The sequence below is a fragment of the Chionomys nivalis genome, chromosome 26 (assembly GCF_950005125.1).
Source record: "Chionomys nivalis chromosome 26, mChiNiv1.1, whole genome shotgun sequence".
Lineage (NCBI taxonomy): Eukaryota > Metazoa > Chordata > Mammalia > Rodentia > Cricetidae > Chionomys > Chionomys nivalis.
The window spans coordinates 34,391,151-34,410,202 of record NC_080111.1 but is presented as its reverse complement, the minus strand read 5'-3'; the positions used below and the strand labels follow the sequence as shown (position 1 = coordinate 34,410,202).

General features: G+C 39.5%; 1 protein-coding gene across 1 annotated transcript; it reads left to right on the top strand.

Annotated features, from left to right (window-relative positions):
• Nucleotides 1–14,150: 14,150 nt before the first annotated feature.
• LOC130866844 (zinc finger protein 120-like) lies at nt 14,151–18,274 on the top strand (the record flags this gene model as incomplete). Its single annotated transcript, XM_057758461.1, has 4 exons — nt 14,151–14,210; nt 15,648–15,774; nt 15,974–16,034; nt 17,503–18,274. Coding segments are annotated over exons 1-4 (1,020 nt in total), but the record flags the coding sequence as incomplete, so codon positions are not given.
• Between the last annotated feature and the right edge of the window lie 778 nt (nt 18,275–19,052).

Sequence of the window (19,052 nt, the reverse complement as noted above, 5' to 3'; positions counted from 1 at the left end):
TCCATTTCCCTCCCACACCTTCTTTATCCATTCTTCACCTGAGGGGCACCTAGGTTGTTTCCAGGTTCTTGCTATCACAAATAGTGCTGCTATGAATATAGTTGAACAACTGCTTTTGTAGTATGATTGCGTATATTCCCAAGAGTGGAATTGTGGGATCCTGAGGTATGTTGACTCCCAGTTTTCTGAGAAACTGCCACACTTATTTCCAAAGTGGTTACACAAGTTTGCATTCCCACCAACAAATGGTGGTGTTTCCTTTAGTCCACATCCTCTCCAGCATAGGCAATCATTGGTGTTTTTGATTTTAGCCATTCTGACAGGTGTAAGATGGTTTCTTAAAGTTGTGGGTATCTTGACTGTGGAAGAATTTTCAAGATATTGTGACTTTAGACGGCAAAAGTCAGTCACTGAAAACTCTACACACCTTAATTGTTTTTGTAGGACCTGAAAGATGTGAATGTTGAGAATACTGGTGGACAGTGCATGTTAAAATTATAGCATTTTAGTGGGCAAAAGACTTTGCAGGGAACAAAGGAGTTGGATTGGTCTATCTATCCTGAGAGATGTTTGTCTTAGGTTTTTTTCAGGTTAAAATCCATGGATCCTAGGACACAGTCAGTGTGCCTTGAGTAAGGCATTAGGGTAATCTCTGTTTCTCTGAGTATTCCTTTAGTGGTCAAGGAAGTTTGGAAGCTCAACAGAAAAATTGGTCTGAGACAATAATCCTGTATTCCCTGTATAGCTTACAGTCTTCATGATATCCTAGCAGCTATCCTGTATTGATCCTGCAAATTTCTATTATCTTCTATTTCTGATAAAGTTATCAAATGTCTGATTGCTCTCAATACACAGTCATAGCTTAACTTGCTGTAGCCTCTCCATCCCAAGCCTGGATTCATTCCTTGTGGCTCTATTATGTGATCTTGGCCTGGTAAGTAGTGCAGGTGCTTAGAAGACCACATAAAATCATTTAAGTAGAGATCATTTGTGTGATACTTGGCCCCAAAACTAACTTGATTTTTCCATGTCTAGGTAGTTTCAGATGGAAGTCCAATGATGAAAAAGAGACAGGGATTTTCATGGTTTTCAGCACCATGAAAGGAAGGCCCTTGCTCTGAATTTAAAGTTAAGAAAGTGTCCAATGCCAAAGACTCTATCCAGCTATGCCTTTAATTTATAGAAGTAGTATACAATATAATTCTTGTCTCATGTTGGAGGGATGCTACTTGGCCATTTGATCATTCCCCGCCCACCCAGACCCTCAAAATAACCATGCAGAAACTATATTAATTAAATCACTGCTTGACTCATTAGCTCTAACTTCTTATTGGCTAACTCTTACATATTAATTTTACCCATCTCCATTAATCTGTGTATCACCACAAGTTTGTGGCCTACCAGCAAAGTTTGTGCACATTTTTCTCCAGTGGAGGATCCATGGCATCTCCTTACTCTGCCCTTCTTTCTCCCAACATTCAGTCCAGTCCTCCCCACCTGCCAAAGTTCTGACCTTTCAGCAGGAAAACAGTTTCTTTAGTCATTAATGATAATCACAGCACACAGAGGGCACTCCCACATCACTCTGAGAGGAACGTCATACAGAACCTGCAGTAAATTTAGTCAAAGTTTGGTGTTGTAATAGGAGCGGCGGGGCTGCGTCCCCGGCACCCGGCCGCCCGCATGGCTTTACCCAAAATAATTACACGGAAACTGTATTTTTTTAAACACTGCTTGGCCCATTAGCTCCAGCCTCTTACTGGCTAGCTCTTACATATTGATCTAACCCATTTCTAATATTCTGTGTAGCACAACGAGCTGGCTTACCAGGGAAGATCTTAACCTGCGTCTGTCTGGAATGGGAGAATCATGGCGACTCCTGACTTGGCTTCTTTCTCCCAGCATTCTGTTCTGTTTACTCCACCCACCTAAGGGCTGGCCTATAAATGGGCCAAGGCAGTTTCTTTATTAAATGAAAGTAATTCCTCCATCAGTTTGGTAGGGTTCATTGAATCTTGGCAGGATGCTTTACTGATGCTGGAAATAAGAAAGATACAAAATGTGAAGGTCATGGATTCTTCTTCTGTGGTCAGTTCATCACAATTATAGCCATCTATGATTGGGAGATTCAGAGCCTTAGTGAAGAGACTGTGGGAGTTCATTTCATTAAGTGTTGCAGATGAAGCTGGGTTACATTTGAGAGCACAGGATGTTGAAATTTCCAAGATATGATACATCATTCATCGAGCCCTGCATATGAGGAATGGAAGTAGCAATAGAGTAATATATATGAGAAGTGGCAGGGATCTGTGTAATAGTTTGACATTATTTTGATAATAAACTTTGTAGTCAGAGATAAAAGCTAGCCATTAGCTTAACAAAATATCGTAGACACTTTGAGGACTGAAAACTGATCAGAGACAGGAAGTAGACAGTTGAGGCTGAGAGAGGATCCTTCTCTCTTCTAGATGGCAGCAGTCAGAATCACTGGTTGTGCTCTGCTGCTTCTCTGATCTTTCAGGTTCATACCCCTATATCTGACTGTGATTTTTTATTAATAATAATTAATTAGAATAACATTCCAATAAAGTCAGTTAATATTAGTTTCAAGAAAAGATCTATTGAATAAAAAAGATAATAGTTCATCAGAGAGCAATACCATTCAATCTTTTTTTTATTATTTTATTTTATTTTTTTTAAATTCTTTTTTAATTAAAATTTCCAACTGCTCCCCGTTTCCCATTTCCCTCCCCCTCCTCCCACATATTGGCCCCTCCCCCCACTCCCCTCCCCCATCCCCACTCCTCTTCTCCTCCCCCCAGTCCATTCCCCCTCCCTCTCGATACTGAAGAGCAGTCCAAATTCCCTGCCCTACAGGAAGACCAAGGTCCTCCCACTTCCATCCAGGCCCAGGAAGGTGAGCATCCAAACAGGCTATGCTCCCACAAAGCCAGTTCATGTATTAGGATCGAAACCTAGTGCCATTGTCCTTGGCTTCTCATCAGCCTTCATTGTCCGCCATGTTCAGAGAGTCCAGTTTCAACACATGCTTATTCAGTCCCAGTCCAGCTGGCCTTGGAGAGCTCCCAATAGATCAGTTCCACTGTCACAGTGGGTGGGTGCACGCCTCGTGGTCCTGATTTCCTTGCTCACGTTCTCCCTCCTTCTGCTCCTCATTTGGACCTTAAGAGCTCAGACCGTTGCTCCAAATTGGGTCTCTGTCTCTCTCTCGATCTATTGCCAGATGAAAGTTCCTGTGCCATTCTCCTTGGCCTCTCGTCAGCTCTCATTGTCCGCCACATTCAGAGAGTCCGGTTTATGCCATGTTTTTTCAGTAGCAGTCCAGCTGGCCTTGGTGAGCTCCCAATAGATCGGCCCCACTGTCTCAGTGGTTGGGTGCACCCCTCATGGTCCTGACTTCCTTGTTCATGTTCTCGCTCCTTCTGCTCCTCATTATAACCTTGGGAGCTCAGTCCGGTGCTCCAGTGTGGGTCTCTGTCTCTATCTCCATCCATTGCAAGATGAAGGTTCTATGGCGATATGCAAGATATTCATCAGTATGATTATAGGATAGGTTCATTTCAGGTTCCCTATCCTCAGGTGCCCCAATGAACTAACTGGGGACATTGCCCTGGGCATCTGGTAGCCATTCCAAGTTCAAGTCTCCTGCCAACCCTTAGGTGGCTCCCTTACCTAAGGTATGAGTTTCCCTGCACCCCTATCCAACCTTCCTTTATCCCCAATCACCCCGATTCCCCCAGTTCCCCTCATCTTCTCCTTCACACTTTTCTCTCCCCATCACCCCTCATTCCCATCCCACCCCACCCCCAAGATTCCAATTTTTTGCCCATCAATCTTGTCTATTTCCCATAGCTGGGAGGATATCTAAATGTTTTTCCTTGGGATTACCCTCTTTTTTAGCTTCTTTAGGATCACAAATTATAGACTCAGTGGCCCCTATCCATGGCTAGAAACCAATTATGAGTGAGTACATCCCATGTTCTTCTTTTTGGGTCTGGGTTACCTCACTCAGGATCGTATTTTCTATTTCCATCCATTTGCATGCAAAATTCGAGAAGTCATTGTTTTTTACCGCAGAGTAGTACTCTAATGTGTATATATTCCACACTTTCTTCATCCATTCTTCCATTGAAGGGCATCTAGGTTGTTTCCAGGTTCTGGCTATTACAAATAATGCTGCTATGAACATAGTTGGACAAATGCTTTTGTCATATGATAGGGCATCTCTTGGGTATATTCCCAAGAGTGGTATTGCTGGGTCCAGGGGTAGGTTGATCCCAATTTTTCTGAGAAACCGCCACACTGATTTCCAAAGTGGTTGCACAAGTTTGCAGTCCCACCAGCAATGGATGAGGGTACCCCTTTCTCCACAACCTCTCCAGCAAAGGCTATCCTTGGTGTTTTAGATTTTAGCCATTCTGACAGGTGTAAGATGATATCTCAAAGTTGTTTTGATTTGCATTTCTCTGATTGCTAAGGAGGTTGAGCATGACCTTAAGTATCTTTTGGCCATTTGAACTTCTTCTGTTGAGAATTCTCTGTTCAGTTCAGTGCCCCATTTTTTAATTGGGTTAATTATCCTTTTAAAGTCTAGTTTCTTGAGTTCTTTATATATTTTGGAGATCAGACCTTTGTCTGTTGCGGGGTTGGTGAAGATCTTCTCCCAGTTAGTAGGCTGCCTTTTTATCTTAATGACAGTGTCCTTTGCTTTACAGAAGCTTCTCAGTTTCAGGAGGTCCCATTTATTCAATGTTGCCCTTAATGTCTGTGCTGCTGGGGTTATACATAGGAAGCGATCTCCTGTGCCCATATGTTGTAGGGTACTTCCCATTTTCTCTTCTATCGGGTTCAGTGTGTTCAGATTGACATTGAGGTCTTTGATCCATTTGGACTTGAGTTTTGTGCATGGTGATAGATATGGGTCTATTTTCATTCTTCTACAGGTTGACATCCAATTTTGCCAGCACCATTTGTTGAAGATGCTTTCTTTCTTCCATTGTATACTTTTAGCTCCTTTATCGAAAATCAGTTGTTCATAGGTTTGTGGGTTAAAATCCGGGTCTTCTATACGATTCCATTGGTCGACTTCTCTGTTTTTATGCCAGTACCATGCTGTTTTCATTATTGTAGCTCTGTAATAGAGTTTGAAGTCAGGGATGGTAATGCCTCCAGAAGTTCTTTTATTGTATAAGATTGTTTTGGCTATCCTGGGTTTTTTGTTTCTCCATATAAAGTTGATTATTGTCCTTTCAAGATCTGTGAAGAATTTTGATGGGATTTTAATGGGGATTGCATTGAATCTATAAATTGCCCTTGGTAGAATTGCCATTTTTACTCTGTTGATTCTCCCAATCCAAGAGCAAGGGAGATCCTTCCATTTTCTGGTATCCTCTTCAATTTCTTTCTTCAATGCCTTAAAGTTTTTGTCAAATAGATCTTTCACTTCCTTGGTTAGAGTTACCCCAAGATATTTTATGATGTTTGTGGCTATCGTGAAAGGTGATGATGCTCTTATTTCTCTCTCTGCTTCCATATCCTTTGTGTGTAAGAGGGCTACTGATTTTTTGGAGTTGATCTTGTATCCTGCCACATTACTAAAGGCATTTATCAGCTGTAGGAGTTCTTTGGAGGAGTTTTTGGGGTCGCTCATGTACACTATCATATCATCTGCAAATAATGCAAGTTTAACTTCTTCCTTTCCAATTTGAATCCCCTTTATCCCCTTATGTTGTCTTATTGCTATTGCTAAAACTTCGAGAACTTTATTGAAGAGGTATGGAGAGAGTGGACAGCCTTGGTGTGTTCCTGATTTTAGTGGGATGGCTTTAAGTTTCTCTCCATTTAATTTGATATTAGCTGTCGGCTTGCTGTAAATAGCTTAATTATATTTAGGTATGTCCCTTGTATCCCTAATCTCTCCAAGACTTTTATCATAAAGGGATGTTGAATTTTGTCAAATGCTTTTTCAGCATCTAATGAAACGATCATATGGTTTTTTTTTTTCAGTTTATTTATATGATGGATTACATTGATAGATTTGCGTATGTTAAACCAGCCCTGCATCTCTGGTATGAAGCCTACTTGATCATAATGGATAATTTTTCTAATGTATTCTTGGATTCTGTTTGCCAGAATTTTGTTGAGGATTTTTGCGTCGATATTCATGAGTGAGATTGGCCTGTAATTCTCTTTCTTGGTTGGGTCTTTGTGTGGTTTTGGTATCAGAGTTACTGTAGCTTCATAAAAGGAATTTGGCAATGACTCTTCTGTTTCTATATTTTGAAATACATTAAGTACATAGGTATTAGGTCTTCTTGGAAGTTCTGGTAGAATTCCGCATTGAAACCATCTGGTCCTGGACTTTTTTTGGAAGGGAGGTTTTTGATAACAGCTTCTAATTCTTCACGACTAACAGGTCTATTTAGGTTGTTCACCTGGTCCTGGTTTAACTTTGGTATATGGTATTTATCTAAAAAAGCGTCCATTTCTTTTACATTTTCCAGTTTTGTGGCATACAGGCTTTTGTAGTAAGATCTAATGATTCTCTGAATTTCCTCTGTGTCTGTGGTTATGTCCCCCTTTTCATTTCTGATCTTATTAATTTGCAAATTCTCTCTCTGCCGTTTGATTAGTTTGGATAGGGGTTTATCAATCTTGTTGATTTTCTCCAGGAACCAGCTTTTTGATTCATTGATTCTTTCAATTGTTTTCTGTGTCTCTATTTTGTTGATTTCAGCCCTTAGTTTGATTATTTCCAGTCTTCTACCCCTTCTAGGTGAGTCTGCTTCATTTTCTTCTAGAGCTTTCAGGTGGGCTGTTAAGTCTCCAATGTGTGCTTTCTCTGTTTTCTTTAAGTGGGCAGTTAGTGCTATGAACTTTCCTCTCAGGACTGCTTTCATAGTGTCCCATAGGTTTGAGTATGTTGTTTCTTTATTTTCATTGTCTTCAAGGAAGAGTTTAATTTCTTTCTTTATTTCTTCCTTAATCCAGGTATGGTTCAGTAGTTGACTATTCATTTTCCATGAATTTGTAGGCTTTCTGGGGTTAGCATTGTTGCTGAATTCTAGCTTTAATCCATGGTGATCTGATAAGATACAGGTGGTTATTAATATTTCTTGTAACTGTGGATGTTTGCTTTGTTACCGAGTATGTGGTCGATTTTTGAAAAGGTTCCATGAGCTGCAGAGAAGAAGGTATATTCTTTCCTATTTGGGTGGAATATTCTATAGATGTCTGTTAAGTCCATTTGATTCATTACCTCCATTAATTCTCTTATTTCTCTGTTAGGTTTCTGTCTAATTGACCTGTCCATTGGTGAGAGAGGAGTATTAAAGTCTCCTACTATCAATGTGTGCGGTTTGATGGCTGCCTTGAGTTTTAACAATGTTTCTTTTACGTACGTGGGTGCTTTGATATTAGGGGCATAGATATTCAGGATTGGGACTTCATCCTGATGAATTGTTCCTGTTATGAGTATAAAATGTCCCTTTCCATCTCTCCTGATTGATTTAAGTTTGAAGTCAACTTTGTTAGAAATTAGTATGGCCACCCCTGCTTGTTTCTTAGGTCCATTTACTTGATAAGCCTCATCCCAACCCTTTACTCTGAGTAGGTGCCTGTCCTTGTGGTTGGGGTGTGTTTCTTGTAAACAGCAGAATGTTGGATCCTGTTTTCGTATCCAATCTCTTAGTCTGTGCCTTTTTATAGGAGAGTTGAGTCCATTGACATTAAGTGATATTAATGACCAGTGGTTGTTAACTCCGGTCATTTTTTTAGTTGTAAATTTTGTGTGTTCCCCTTCTTTGTGTTGCGCTGGTGAAGGGTCTCTAGTTGTCTGAGATATTGTGGTCATTGTTGGACTCCTTGGTTAGTGATTTTCCTTCTATTACTTTCTGTAAGGCTGGATTTGTGGCTATGTATTGTTTAAATTTGTTTTTATCCTGGAAAATTTTGTTTTCTCCATTTATAGTGAACAAAAGCTTGGCTGGGTATAGTAGTCTGGGCTTGCATCCATGGTCTCTTAGTTTCTGCAGTACATCTATCCAGGACCTTCTGGCTTTCATGGTTTCCATAGAGAAGTCAGGTGTAAGTCTGATAGGTTTACCTTTATAAGTAACTTGGCCTTTTTCCTTTGCTGCTCTTAGTATTCTTTCTTTATTCTGTATGCTTTGTGTTTTGATTATTATATGGCGAGAGGATTTTTTTTTTGATCCAGCCTATTCGGTGTTCTGTATGCTTCTTGAACCTTCATAGGTATATCTTTCTTTAGGTTGGGAAAGTTTTCTTCTATAATTTTATTAAATATATTTTCTGTACTGTTGAGCTGCGGTTCTTCCTCTTCTTCTATTCCTATTATTCTTAGGTTTGGTCTTTTTATTGTGTCCCATATTTCCTGAATGTTTTGTGATGAGAATTTGTTGGCCTTGCTGTTTTCTTTGATCAGCGTGTTTATTTTCTCTATGGCATCTTCAGAATCTGAGATTCTTTCTTCTATCTCTTGTATTCTGTTGGTTATGCTTGCTTCTGTAGTCTCTATTCGTTTACCTAGATTTTCCCTGTCCAGCTGGCCTTCTGTTTGTGTTTTCTTCTTTGCCTCCATTTCAGTTTTTAAGTCTTGAACTGTTTCCATTATCTGTTTGATTGTTTTTCCTTGGTTTTCTAGGGTATCATTCACTGATTTACTCAATTCTTCAAACTTTCTGTTATACTTCTCATCCATTTCTATAAGGGCATTTTTTACATGCTGTTTAAGGGCATCAATCACTTTCATAAAGTCAATTTTATCTACTTCTTCATGATTAAGGTGTTCATGTCCTCCTGTTGGGAGGTCGCTGGGTTCTGGTGGTTTCATATAGTTTTTCAGATTGTTGGGTGAATTCTTTTTGTTTTTGGTTTTTCGAGACAGGGTTTCTCTGTAGCTTTGGTGCCTCTCCCAGAACTAGCTCTTGTAGACCAGGCTGGCCTCGAACTCCCAGAGATCCGCCTGCCTCTGCCTCCCGAGTGCTGGGATTAAAGGCGTGCGCCACCACCGCCCGGCTGTTGGGTGAATTCTTGCATTGGCGCCTGCCCATCTCTTTCTCTGAATGCTCCCCTATGGATCTTCTTTTACCGGATCAGGTCTCCTTGCCTACTGATGTACCTTCCCAGTGATGGCTCTCTGCAGTGATAGCTCTCCTGGTGCTCCAGTGATGTCTCTCCTTGCTTGTTGCAGGCAGGCCAGTGAAACAAAGGAAGTCTCCTCTGCCTACTTGCCCTGAGGATTTGCCCCCAGCGCCAGACAGACTGAGCTGGATGGTGTTATGTGCCCAAAGAGGAAAGGGGGCAGAAGGAAGAAGTGTTCTGGATGCAAGTTGGGTGGGACAAGAAGAGAGAGGCAGTGTGCGGGGTGTAGAGCCCCTGCAGGGAGCCCAGGGTGTATAGGGTGGGGGATGAGGAACTTCAGAGTTCCCTGTCCAGGGCTGCTTCCGCCGCCACCGGTCACAAACTCACCCCACTGCTGTCTCTCCTGGTGCCGAGATCAGATCTCCGTGCTGGTTGGGTAGTTCGTAAACAAAGCACCTACCTTGGTTGGTGTAGGCAGGCCAGTGAAACAAAGGAAGTCTCGCCTGCCTACTTGCCCTGAGGATTTGCCCCCAGCGCCAGACAGACTGAGCTGGATGGTGTTATGTGCCCAAAGAGGAAAGGGGGCAGAAGGAAGAAGGGTTCTGGATGCAAGCTGGGTGGGACAAGAAGAGAGAGGCAGTATGCGGGGTGTAGAGCCCCTGCAGGGAGCCCAGGGAGTATAGGGAAGGGGATGAGGAACTTCAGAGTTCCCTGTCCAGGGCTGCTTCCGCCGCCACCAGTCACAAACTCACCCCACTGCTGTCTCTCCTGGTGCCGAGATCAGATCTCCATGCAGGTTGGGTAGTTCGTAAACAAAGCGCTTACCTTGGTTGGTGCAGGCAGGCCAGTGAAACAAAGGAAGTCTCGCCTGCCTACTTGCACTGAGGATTTGCCCCCAGCGCCAGACAGACTGAGCTGGATGGTGTTATGTGCCCAAAGAGGAAAGGGGGCAGAAGGAAGAAATGTTCTGGATGCAAGTTGGGTGGGACAAGAAGAGAGAGGCAGTATGCGGGGTGTAGAGCCCCTGCAGGGAGCCCAGGGAGTATAGGGAAGGGGATGAGGAACTTCAGAGTTCCCTGTCCAGGGCTGCTTCCGCCGCCACCAGTCACAAACTCACCCCACTGCTGTCTCTCCTGGTGCCGAGATCAGATCTCCGTGCAGGTTGGGTAGTTCGTAAACAAAGCGCCTACCTTGGTTGGTGCAGGCAGGCCAGTGAAACAAAGGAAGTCTCGCCTGCCTACTTGCCCTGAGGATTTGCCCCCAGCGCCAGACAGACTGAGCTGGATGGTGTTATGTGCCCAAAGAGGAAAGGGGACAGAAGGAAGAAGGGTTCTGGATGCAAGCTGGGTGGAACAAGAAGAGAATACCATTCAATCTTAACTAATTTGTAAGACTAACAGATGTTTTCCTTTTGATTAAATACAATTTCAACAAATCATCCAAATAAAATGTCCCCCTCCAAAAGAATAAATTGGCCTAACAGTCACTTATTATAATCATATTAGGTATGTTTTCAAGGGAAAACAAAAATACATTTTCCTGCCGGGCGGTGGTGGCGCACGCCTTTAATCCCAGCACTCAGGAGGCAGAGGCAGGCAGATCTCTGCGAGTTCGAGGCCAGCCTGGTCTACAAGAGCTAGTTCCAGGACAGGCACCAAAAACTTCAGAGAAACCCTGTCTCGAAAAATCAAAAAAAAATACATTTTCCTTTCTTTTTTCTAGACAGATTCCTCTGTGCTGCTCTGGCTTTCCTTGAACTCACTTCGTAGATCATTCTGGCCTTGAAGTCAATGAGATATACCTGACTCTGCTATGAAAGTGTTGGGTTAAAGGCTTGCACCACCACAGCCTGACAAAAAATTATTTTAAATATACAGGTGGTGTTGTTTCTTTATTTTAAATGTTGTTTGCTTTATAATTCCTGTTTTCTCAGGTAGTATTATTTTCTCCTTCTGGGTTCTCTGATGGAGCTAAAGACTCAATAATTGTAATTATGCATGTTACCAAATTGAAAATTGAACACAAAAATATATAGGATATATGATGTGAAGAGACATAGGAACATTATTTAAGGTTATTAATACAAGTTAGGATAAAAAGAAATTTACAAACAACACTTTGGGCTTACTGAGATAGGATAGATAATAAAATATTTTCTCTAAATTTACCAAATGCAGAGGGATTGGACATTGTCAATATAATTCTTCCCAGTATATATTACCTATGTATTTATTGTATATAGCCTTACTGTGTTAGTTAAAACCTTCACTTTTTAATTAGGCTCCTGAATTTCAAAATCAGGTCTCATCAGAATTGGCCAAAGATAATTGGATAAGTTGTCTGCCATCAGTAGGTTGTTTTTATTTTGCTGACTAATCCTGTATAGATGTGTTTAAACTTTCAAATTTTGTGGAGAACAACTTTTTTGGTAGTATGTCCATTTCTTCCATGACCCAGGGGTAGTTTGATAGAGCACTCTTCATTCTCCATGAGTTTTTAGGCTTTTTGTGATTATTGTTTTTGTTAAATTCTAACTTTAAAACATAGTGATCTGATAAAATATGGGTGGTTATTTCAATGCACGCGCGTGCGTGCGTGTGTGTGTGTGTGTCATGGGTTGCCTTGTTACCATATTTGTAGTCCATTTTAGAGAAGATACCCTGAGGTTCTGAGAAGAAAGTATATTCTTTTGTTTTCGGATGGAATATTCTGTAGATGTCCGTTGAGTCCATTTAAGTCAAGACATCTGTTAGTTGTCTTATTTCTCCGTTAAGTTTCTGTCTAATTGACCCGTCCATTGGGGAAGAGTAGGTTGTTGAAGTCTCCTACTAGTAATATGTGGGATTTGATGTGCATTTTAAGCTTTAGTAGTGTTTCTTTTACATATGTGGGTGTTCTTATATTTGTGGCATAGCTGTTCAGGATTGAGACTTCATCCTAATGAATTGTTCCTTTTATGAGTATGAAGTGTCCTTCATCTAATCTGATTGACTTTACTTTGAAGTCTATTTTATTTTTTAATTAATTAATTAATTTATCTAAAATTTCTACCTCCTCCCATCCTCCCATTTCCTTTCCACTCCCTCCTCCCGCCCCTTGCTCTCCAGTCCTAAGAGAAGTCATGGTGCCGTGCCCTGTGGGAAGTCCAAGCACCCCTCCCTCCTTGGAAGATGTGCATCCAAACAGACTAGGCTCCCAAAAAGCCAGTACATGCAGTAGAATCAAAATCCAGTGTCATTATCATTGGCTTCTTAGTCTGCCCTCATTGTCAGCCACCATCAGAGAGTCTGGTTTAATCATGTGCTCATTCAGACCCAGTCCAGCTGTCCTTGGTGAGCTCCCACTAGTCTCTGTGGGTGGACACACCCCTCGAGGTCCTGCCTTGAAGTAATGTTGTCTTTGAGGTTTAGGTTATTTCTTCTATAAAGCAAAAGGATACATTCTCTAAGCTTGTGACAATTTGTAAGTGAATTGGATCTATTGATAGTAAGAGATGTAAATGACCAGTGATTGCTACTTCCTGTTATGTTTCAGTAGTGGTGTTTGTGTGATTCTCTTCTTTGGGTTTGAGATGTCAAGTTATCTGTTTCCTGTGTTTACAGTTAGCTTTCTTGGGTTTCCCAATAGTACTTTCTGTATGACTGGATTTGTGTGGAAAAGTATTGTTTAAATCTGGTTTATCATGGAATACCTTGTTTTTTTCATTGATGGTGTTTGAAAGCTTTGCTGGTTATAGTAGAGTCCTTAGTCTCTTAGTGTCTTCAGCACATCTGTCCAGGGCCTTCTTCCTTTCATAGATTCCATGAAGAATTTGGATGTTACTCCGATATGTCTGCCTTTATATTGTATTTGACCATTGTCCTTTGCATCCCTTAATATTCATGCTTCATTCTATATGTTTTGCATTTTGATCATTATATGTTAGGGGGACTTTTTTGTCCAGTTTTTCTGGTGTTCCCTAAGCTTCTTGTACATTTATAAATATATCCTTCTTTGGGCTGGAAAAGTTTTCTTCTAAGATATTTTTTTTGTTGACTATATTTTCTGTGCCTTTGAGTTGGTATTCTTCTCTTTCTTCTATCCCTATTATTCTTAGGTATAGATTTTTTTCATGGTGTCCTAGATTTCCAGGATGTTTTCTGTAAGGTATTTGTTGGAGTTATTGTTTTCATTCACCAATGAATCTCTTTCCTCTATAGTATCATCAGCACCTAAGGTTCTCTCTTCTATCTTTTGTATTCTGTTGGTTACACTTCCTGCTGTAGTTCCCGTTTGTTTACCCAGACTTTCCATGTACAGAATTTCCGTCATTTGTGTTTTCTTTATTGCCTCTATTTCAGTCTTCAAGTCTTTTATTTTTGACAAGGTTTCTCTGTAGCTTTGGAGCCTATCCTGGAACCAGCCCTTGTAGACCAGGCTGGACTCAAACTCACAGAGATCCACCTCCCTCTGCCTCCCAAGTGCTGGGAATAAATGCATGCACATCACCACTACCCAGCCCCAGTCTTTCAGTCTTTTAACTACTTTGCTTCACCTCTTTGATTATTTTTTCTTGGTTTCTTGGGTTTCTTTGAGAGATTTATTGATGTCTTCAAATTTTTTGTTTGTGTTTTCCTCAGTATCTTTAAGGGAATTTTCATTTCCTCATCATCCTCACAAAGTTACACTGAAAATCATTTACTCTTGCTTCTTCTGGATTAGGATGATCAAATCTTCCTGTTGTATGACCACTGGTTTCTGATGTTACCATGTTGTTTTCTATGTTGTCGGCTGAATTCTGGCATTGGCACCCACCCATCTCATCCTTCAATGGGTGCCAGCAGTGTCTTTGCTTCTTGGTCCAATCTATAAAGTAGCTTATTTTTTTTTGAGAACTGTTCTTGGCCTAGTCTGTGTTTCAGAGAGCAATACCTCAGAGGTCTGTCTTTGCCATCTGTCTTGGCCTGCTCTTTTGGTCTGCTCTCCTGGGTCATTCTCTTGGTCTAGTCTGTGCAGTTCATTGAATGAACAACCTCCCAGAAAAGATCATGTACTTGAACAAGTTTTTCTCCTTTGTTGCCTTTCTTTCAATTTCCTATGAACCTTTAGTAGGAAAGCCCTTTCTAGATGAAATGCCTCATTGTATGTGATGAGTCTCAATATCCTTAACTAATTTACTGACTTTTATGTCTACTGTGTTGTTGTTGGAATTAATCAGTCAGCTGCCCACTCATACTGAAATGTTTTATTATCATAATAGGCTTGATCTGTAAATCACATAAAATATAGAAGAAATAATTGCTGTTCAGTGCTAAGGAGTTTGGTAGCCTGTAGTTTTAATTGTTTTGTTTGGTTGTCTGAGTAACCTTTGCTGTGTAGCTCCAAATTCCTGAAAGTAAAGGGAGGGGGACTTCATTCATGACTTTGTTTTTACGTTGTTGGGTGATGACTCTGGAATGTAGGCTTTTTACATGTCAAGCATATGCTGCTGTGCTCAGCTTCATACATATCTTGAATTTTAAATTTGACAGAGGGTATCATTCTGATTCCCAGGAATCCATGTATTCATGACATTAATTCTGCCTGAGCATTCTGAGTCATTGAATTGCAGGTGCATGAACTTCTTTCTGCTTGTTGTGCTTGCTGTTAATTTTTTACTCAATTTGACTATTTAATGTGTCTGCATGGATATGCATCATATGGGTACTCTGTCATCAGAGTGATCAAAGCTTCTCAGAAATTCTGAACTTGGAAAAATAAGTAGTTGTGATCCCCATGTAAGTACTGGCAATTGTGCCCACCTCTTTTTAAGACCAGAAAGAGCTCAGAAGTACCCAACCATATTTCCAAAACTGTGTTAATTTGTTATGCCCAACATTTATATAGCTAATGTTTTCACCTTTCAATTTGTAATTATTTTAAACATGAAAAAGCTTTTCATAAAAGGTTTTTGGTATTGCAGTTGAAAATAGGAAACTTTATGTCTGGAATATGAATACAGATCTGGAGTGAATGCATAATTCTTTGTAGGAAATTCAGTAAATATCTCTGAATTTTTTCAATCTGATTTGTGTGTTTCACTGATTTTTGCAATAGAGTTAGGGTCTTACTGTGTATTTCCGCCTGTTCTAAAAATGATTCCATAGACTTGGCTGGCATTCAACTCAGAGACAAAATATATACAACTATGCTTTCTGAGTGCTGTGCTTAAAGGCATGAGTCAATACACCCACTTTGCCAACTGTATTTTTCTTTTTTTGTAATTAGTATCTCTTCATATAATTTTCTCAGTGTACTATGTCCTGTTTATCGGTTTCCTTGGCTCTCTCTGTTAATAGGAAGTTCTTTTATAAGGTGATATCCATTCAAAGAGTAAAGAAATGATAGAGGTGACTCCTAACCAATTTCCTTCTAAAGTGATTATCTGTGTCATGTAATAATAGTGGGGAACACCAGAATTTTATGACTATAATGTCAAAGATGTATTGATTTACAATGTTGTTACCTTTCTGCTTTCCATTATAAACATGAATGAAATATTTTAGAGGGCAGTGACCTATGATGATGTGCATATCAACTTCACTCGAGAAGAGTGGAATTTGCTGGATCCTTCCCAGAAGAATCTCTACAAAGATGTGATGCTGGAGACTTACAGGAACTTCACTACTATAGGTAAAAATGAATTTCCTTCATGTTTCAAACTAAGGGGACAACTTTTTCTTGGTTAATAATGTTCTTCAGTAATTTATTTAAAAACAATAAGAATGAGTTGGATAAAGCAGTCATGGTTCTAAGGGTCCCTTAAGATAACAGCTTAAACATTGCACAATTTTCAATAACATAACATACATTTTCTGGTATTATATTTTAGGATGCATTTGGGAAGACCATAATACTGAAGAACATTGTCCATGTTATAGAAGACATGAAAGGTAATTTTCTTGTGCAAGCTTATAACAATGTGCCTCTGATGAAATTTTTCTTCATCCTGAAAGTTTTAGTCTAAAGCAACACTGTAAATAAGCACAGTTTTAAGTGCGCTGACAGGTATCAAATTCTCACAAATCCATAAGTCATATATGTGAATATCATTTAAATGACCTTCTTTTAAGAAAGCAATGGCTAAATAAATCACTTTTTGAGGCATAACACCATGAGAGCTTTGTTGTAGATCTGCAAATAAATTTCTTTCTTACTACTCATAATACAAAAGGTATACACATTGAAGATGATAAGTATATATGCAATACTCTGTAAAAAAAACAATAGCCCATAGTAAATCTTGTATTACTCATACACCTCTTGTAACTGTGATAAGTTTAGTGATAGAAGCAGTTAGAGTTGAGTGATGTGGCAGTTGTACTGCAGAAACCCTGATATCTATACCACCAGTCTGTGAGGAACAGCAAGTCAAAACCTGAGAATTCAATGTGGAAATCTCTTATTTGTTATTCTTCTTTAATATGTATACCACACATTATTCTTGATACAAGTGTATGAGCATAGGGATATAGAGAGATGTAGCATACCACTCTCTGAGAACAATCAGATAACTAGTAGCCACATGTTGAGTATACTTGTTGAATTTGATTCAAGTATACTATTAATTGTTTTTCTACCATCATTGTTAATATGTGAACAAACTCACACTGCAAAAAAGCTGTATGAGCTCTACAACTGTGCAAATAGTTTTGGGTGTGCTAGTTGACATAGTATATTCCATATGATTCACAGTATAGGAGAATTCATGATTGTTAAAGCTCTGAGTTTATCCATTTCTCTTCACACATGTATAAAATATCCTATAGAAAAAAGTTTCAGTGAAGGTAAAATGGCAAGCCATAAGAAAAAGGAATTCACCATTGGAGGTATCTTCCAAGTTGCAAACAAGTGTTTAATTAGAAAGCAAAACGAGTTTAGACACAGTTATAAAAACTTAGTATCTGATTCCTCTTTATAGTTGGAATATATTATAATATTAATTCATACGAATGTCTAGGCACAACAATGTATTGAATGTGGTAAAGCTTTTATATGTGACAATTATCCTTGCAGGATTGAAAGAATTCAAGCCGGAGAAAAACTTTCAGTAGATATTCAACAAGGTGAACCCTTGACACATGTCAGTCACCTTAAATGGAATGAAAGAACACATACTGGAGAGAAACCCTATGCATGTAATCAGTGTGGTAAGGCCTTTTCAGCACACAGTACTCTTCAAACCCATAAAAGAACACATACTAGAGAGAAACCTTTTGAATGTCCTCAGTGTGGTAAGGCCTTTGCATGGTACAGTGCTCTTCAATACCATCGAAGAATGCATACTGGAGAGAAACCCTATGAATGCAATCAGTGTGGTAGGGCCTTTGCACGGTATAGTGCTCTTCACTATCATGGAAGAACACATACTGGAGAGAAACCCTATGAATGTAACCAATGTGGCAAGGCCTTTGCATCTCACAGTCATCTTCAATCCCATAAGAGAACACACACAGGAGAGAAACCATATGAATGTAATCAGTGTGGTAAGGCCTTTTCACAACACAGTAATCTTCAAAGACATCAAAGAATACATACTGGAGAGAAACCATATGAATGTAATCAGTGTGGTAAGGCCTTTGCAACTAAGAGTAATCTTAAAAACCATCAAAGAACACATCTTGGAGAGAAATCATATGAATGTAATCAATGTGGTAAGGCCTTTGCATTTCAGGGAACTCTTCAACACCATCAAAGAACGCATACTGGCGAAAAGCCCTATGAATGTATTCAGTGTGGTAAGGCTTTTGCACGTCGTCATCATCTTCAATTGCATAAAAGAACACATACTGGAGAGAAACCTTTTGAATGTAATCAATGTGGTAAGGCCTTTGCAGCTCAGAATAATCTTAAAAACCATAAAAGAACACATACTGGAGAGAAACCTTATGAGTGTACTCAGTGTGGTAAGACCTTTGCTCAATACAATCATCTTAAAAGCCATAAAAGAACACATACTGGAGATAAACCTTATGAATGTAATCAGTGTGGTAAGGCCTTTGCAATGACCATTCATCTTCAAAGGCATAAAAGAATACATACTGGTGAGAAACCCTATGAATGCAATCAGTGTGGTAAGGCCTTTGTACAACACAGTAATCTTCAAAGTCATCAAAGAACACACACTGGAGAAAAACCATATGAATGTAATCAGTGTGGTAAGGCCTTTGCAAAGAACAGTCATCTTCAAAGGCATAAAAATTCTCACCCTAGATAGAAACTCTGAATTTATTCAGTGTGAGAAGGCCTTTGTAGCACATAATCAACTTCAAAGTCATAAAAGAACAGATACTGGAGAGAAACCCTATGAATGTAATCAGTGTGATACGAAATTTGTAGCTCACAGTAATCCTAGAAGGTATAAAAGATCTATCGTAGATAGAGATTCTTTGATTGTAATCAATGTTGTAAGGGCTTTGAACAACACAGTAATCTCTAAAGACATAAAAGAGCATACAAAAGAGAGAAACCCCATTGATGTATTCAGTGTGTAAAGCCTTTGCAGACGACAGTAATGTTCAAAGGCTTAAAAGAGTAAGAATCATTATGAATGTAATCAGTGTGATAAAGCCTTTTTATATCTTATTCATCATTAAATGCATAATCTCCTGTATGTGAGAACAACCATGATTGAAATCTATGTGGTAAATCCTTTGTCACAATCAACCATTCAGGAGAGAAAGTATGAATTTAATGAATGTAGGCTTCAAAAACATAAAAATATCATACTGCATTGAAACTCTGTGAATAAATTCAGTTTGCCAAGTAACCATTACTCTATTGTTTTAAATGTTTTATATTCTATTTAAATCAATTTTAAGACCAAAATTGAAACAAGCTCATAAAGAAGAAATTCTTATTCATGAAAAAAAAATGTTAATGAGTTTAAACATCACAGATTTCTTCAGGTT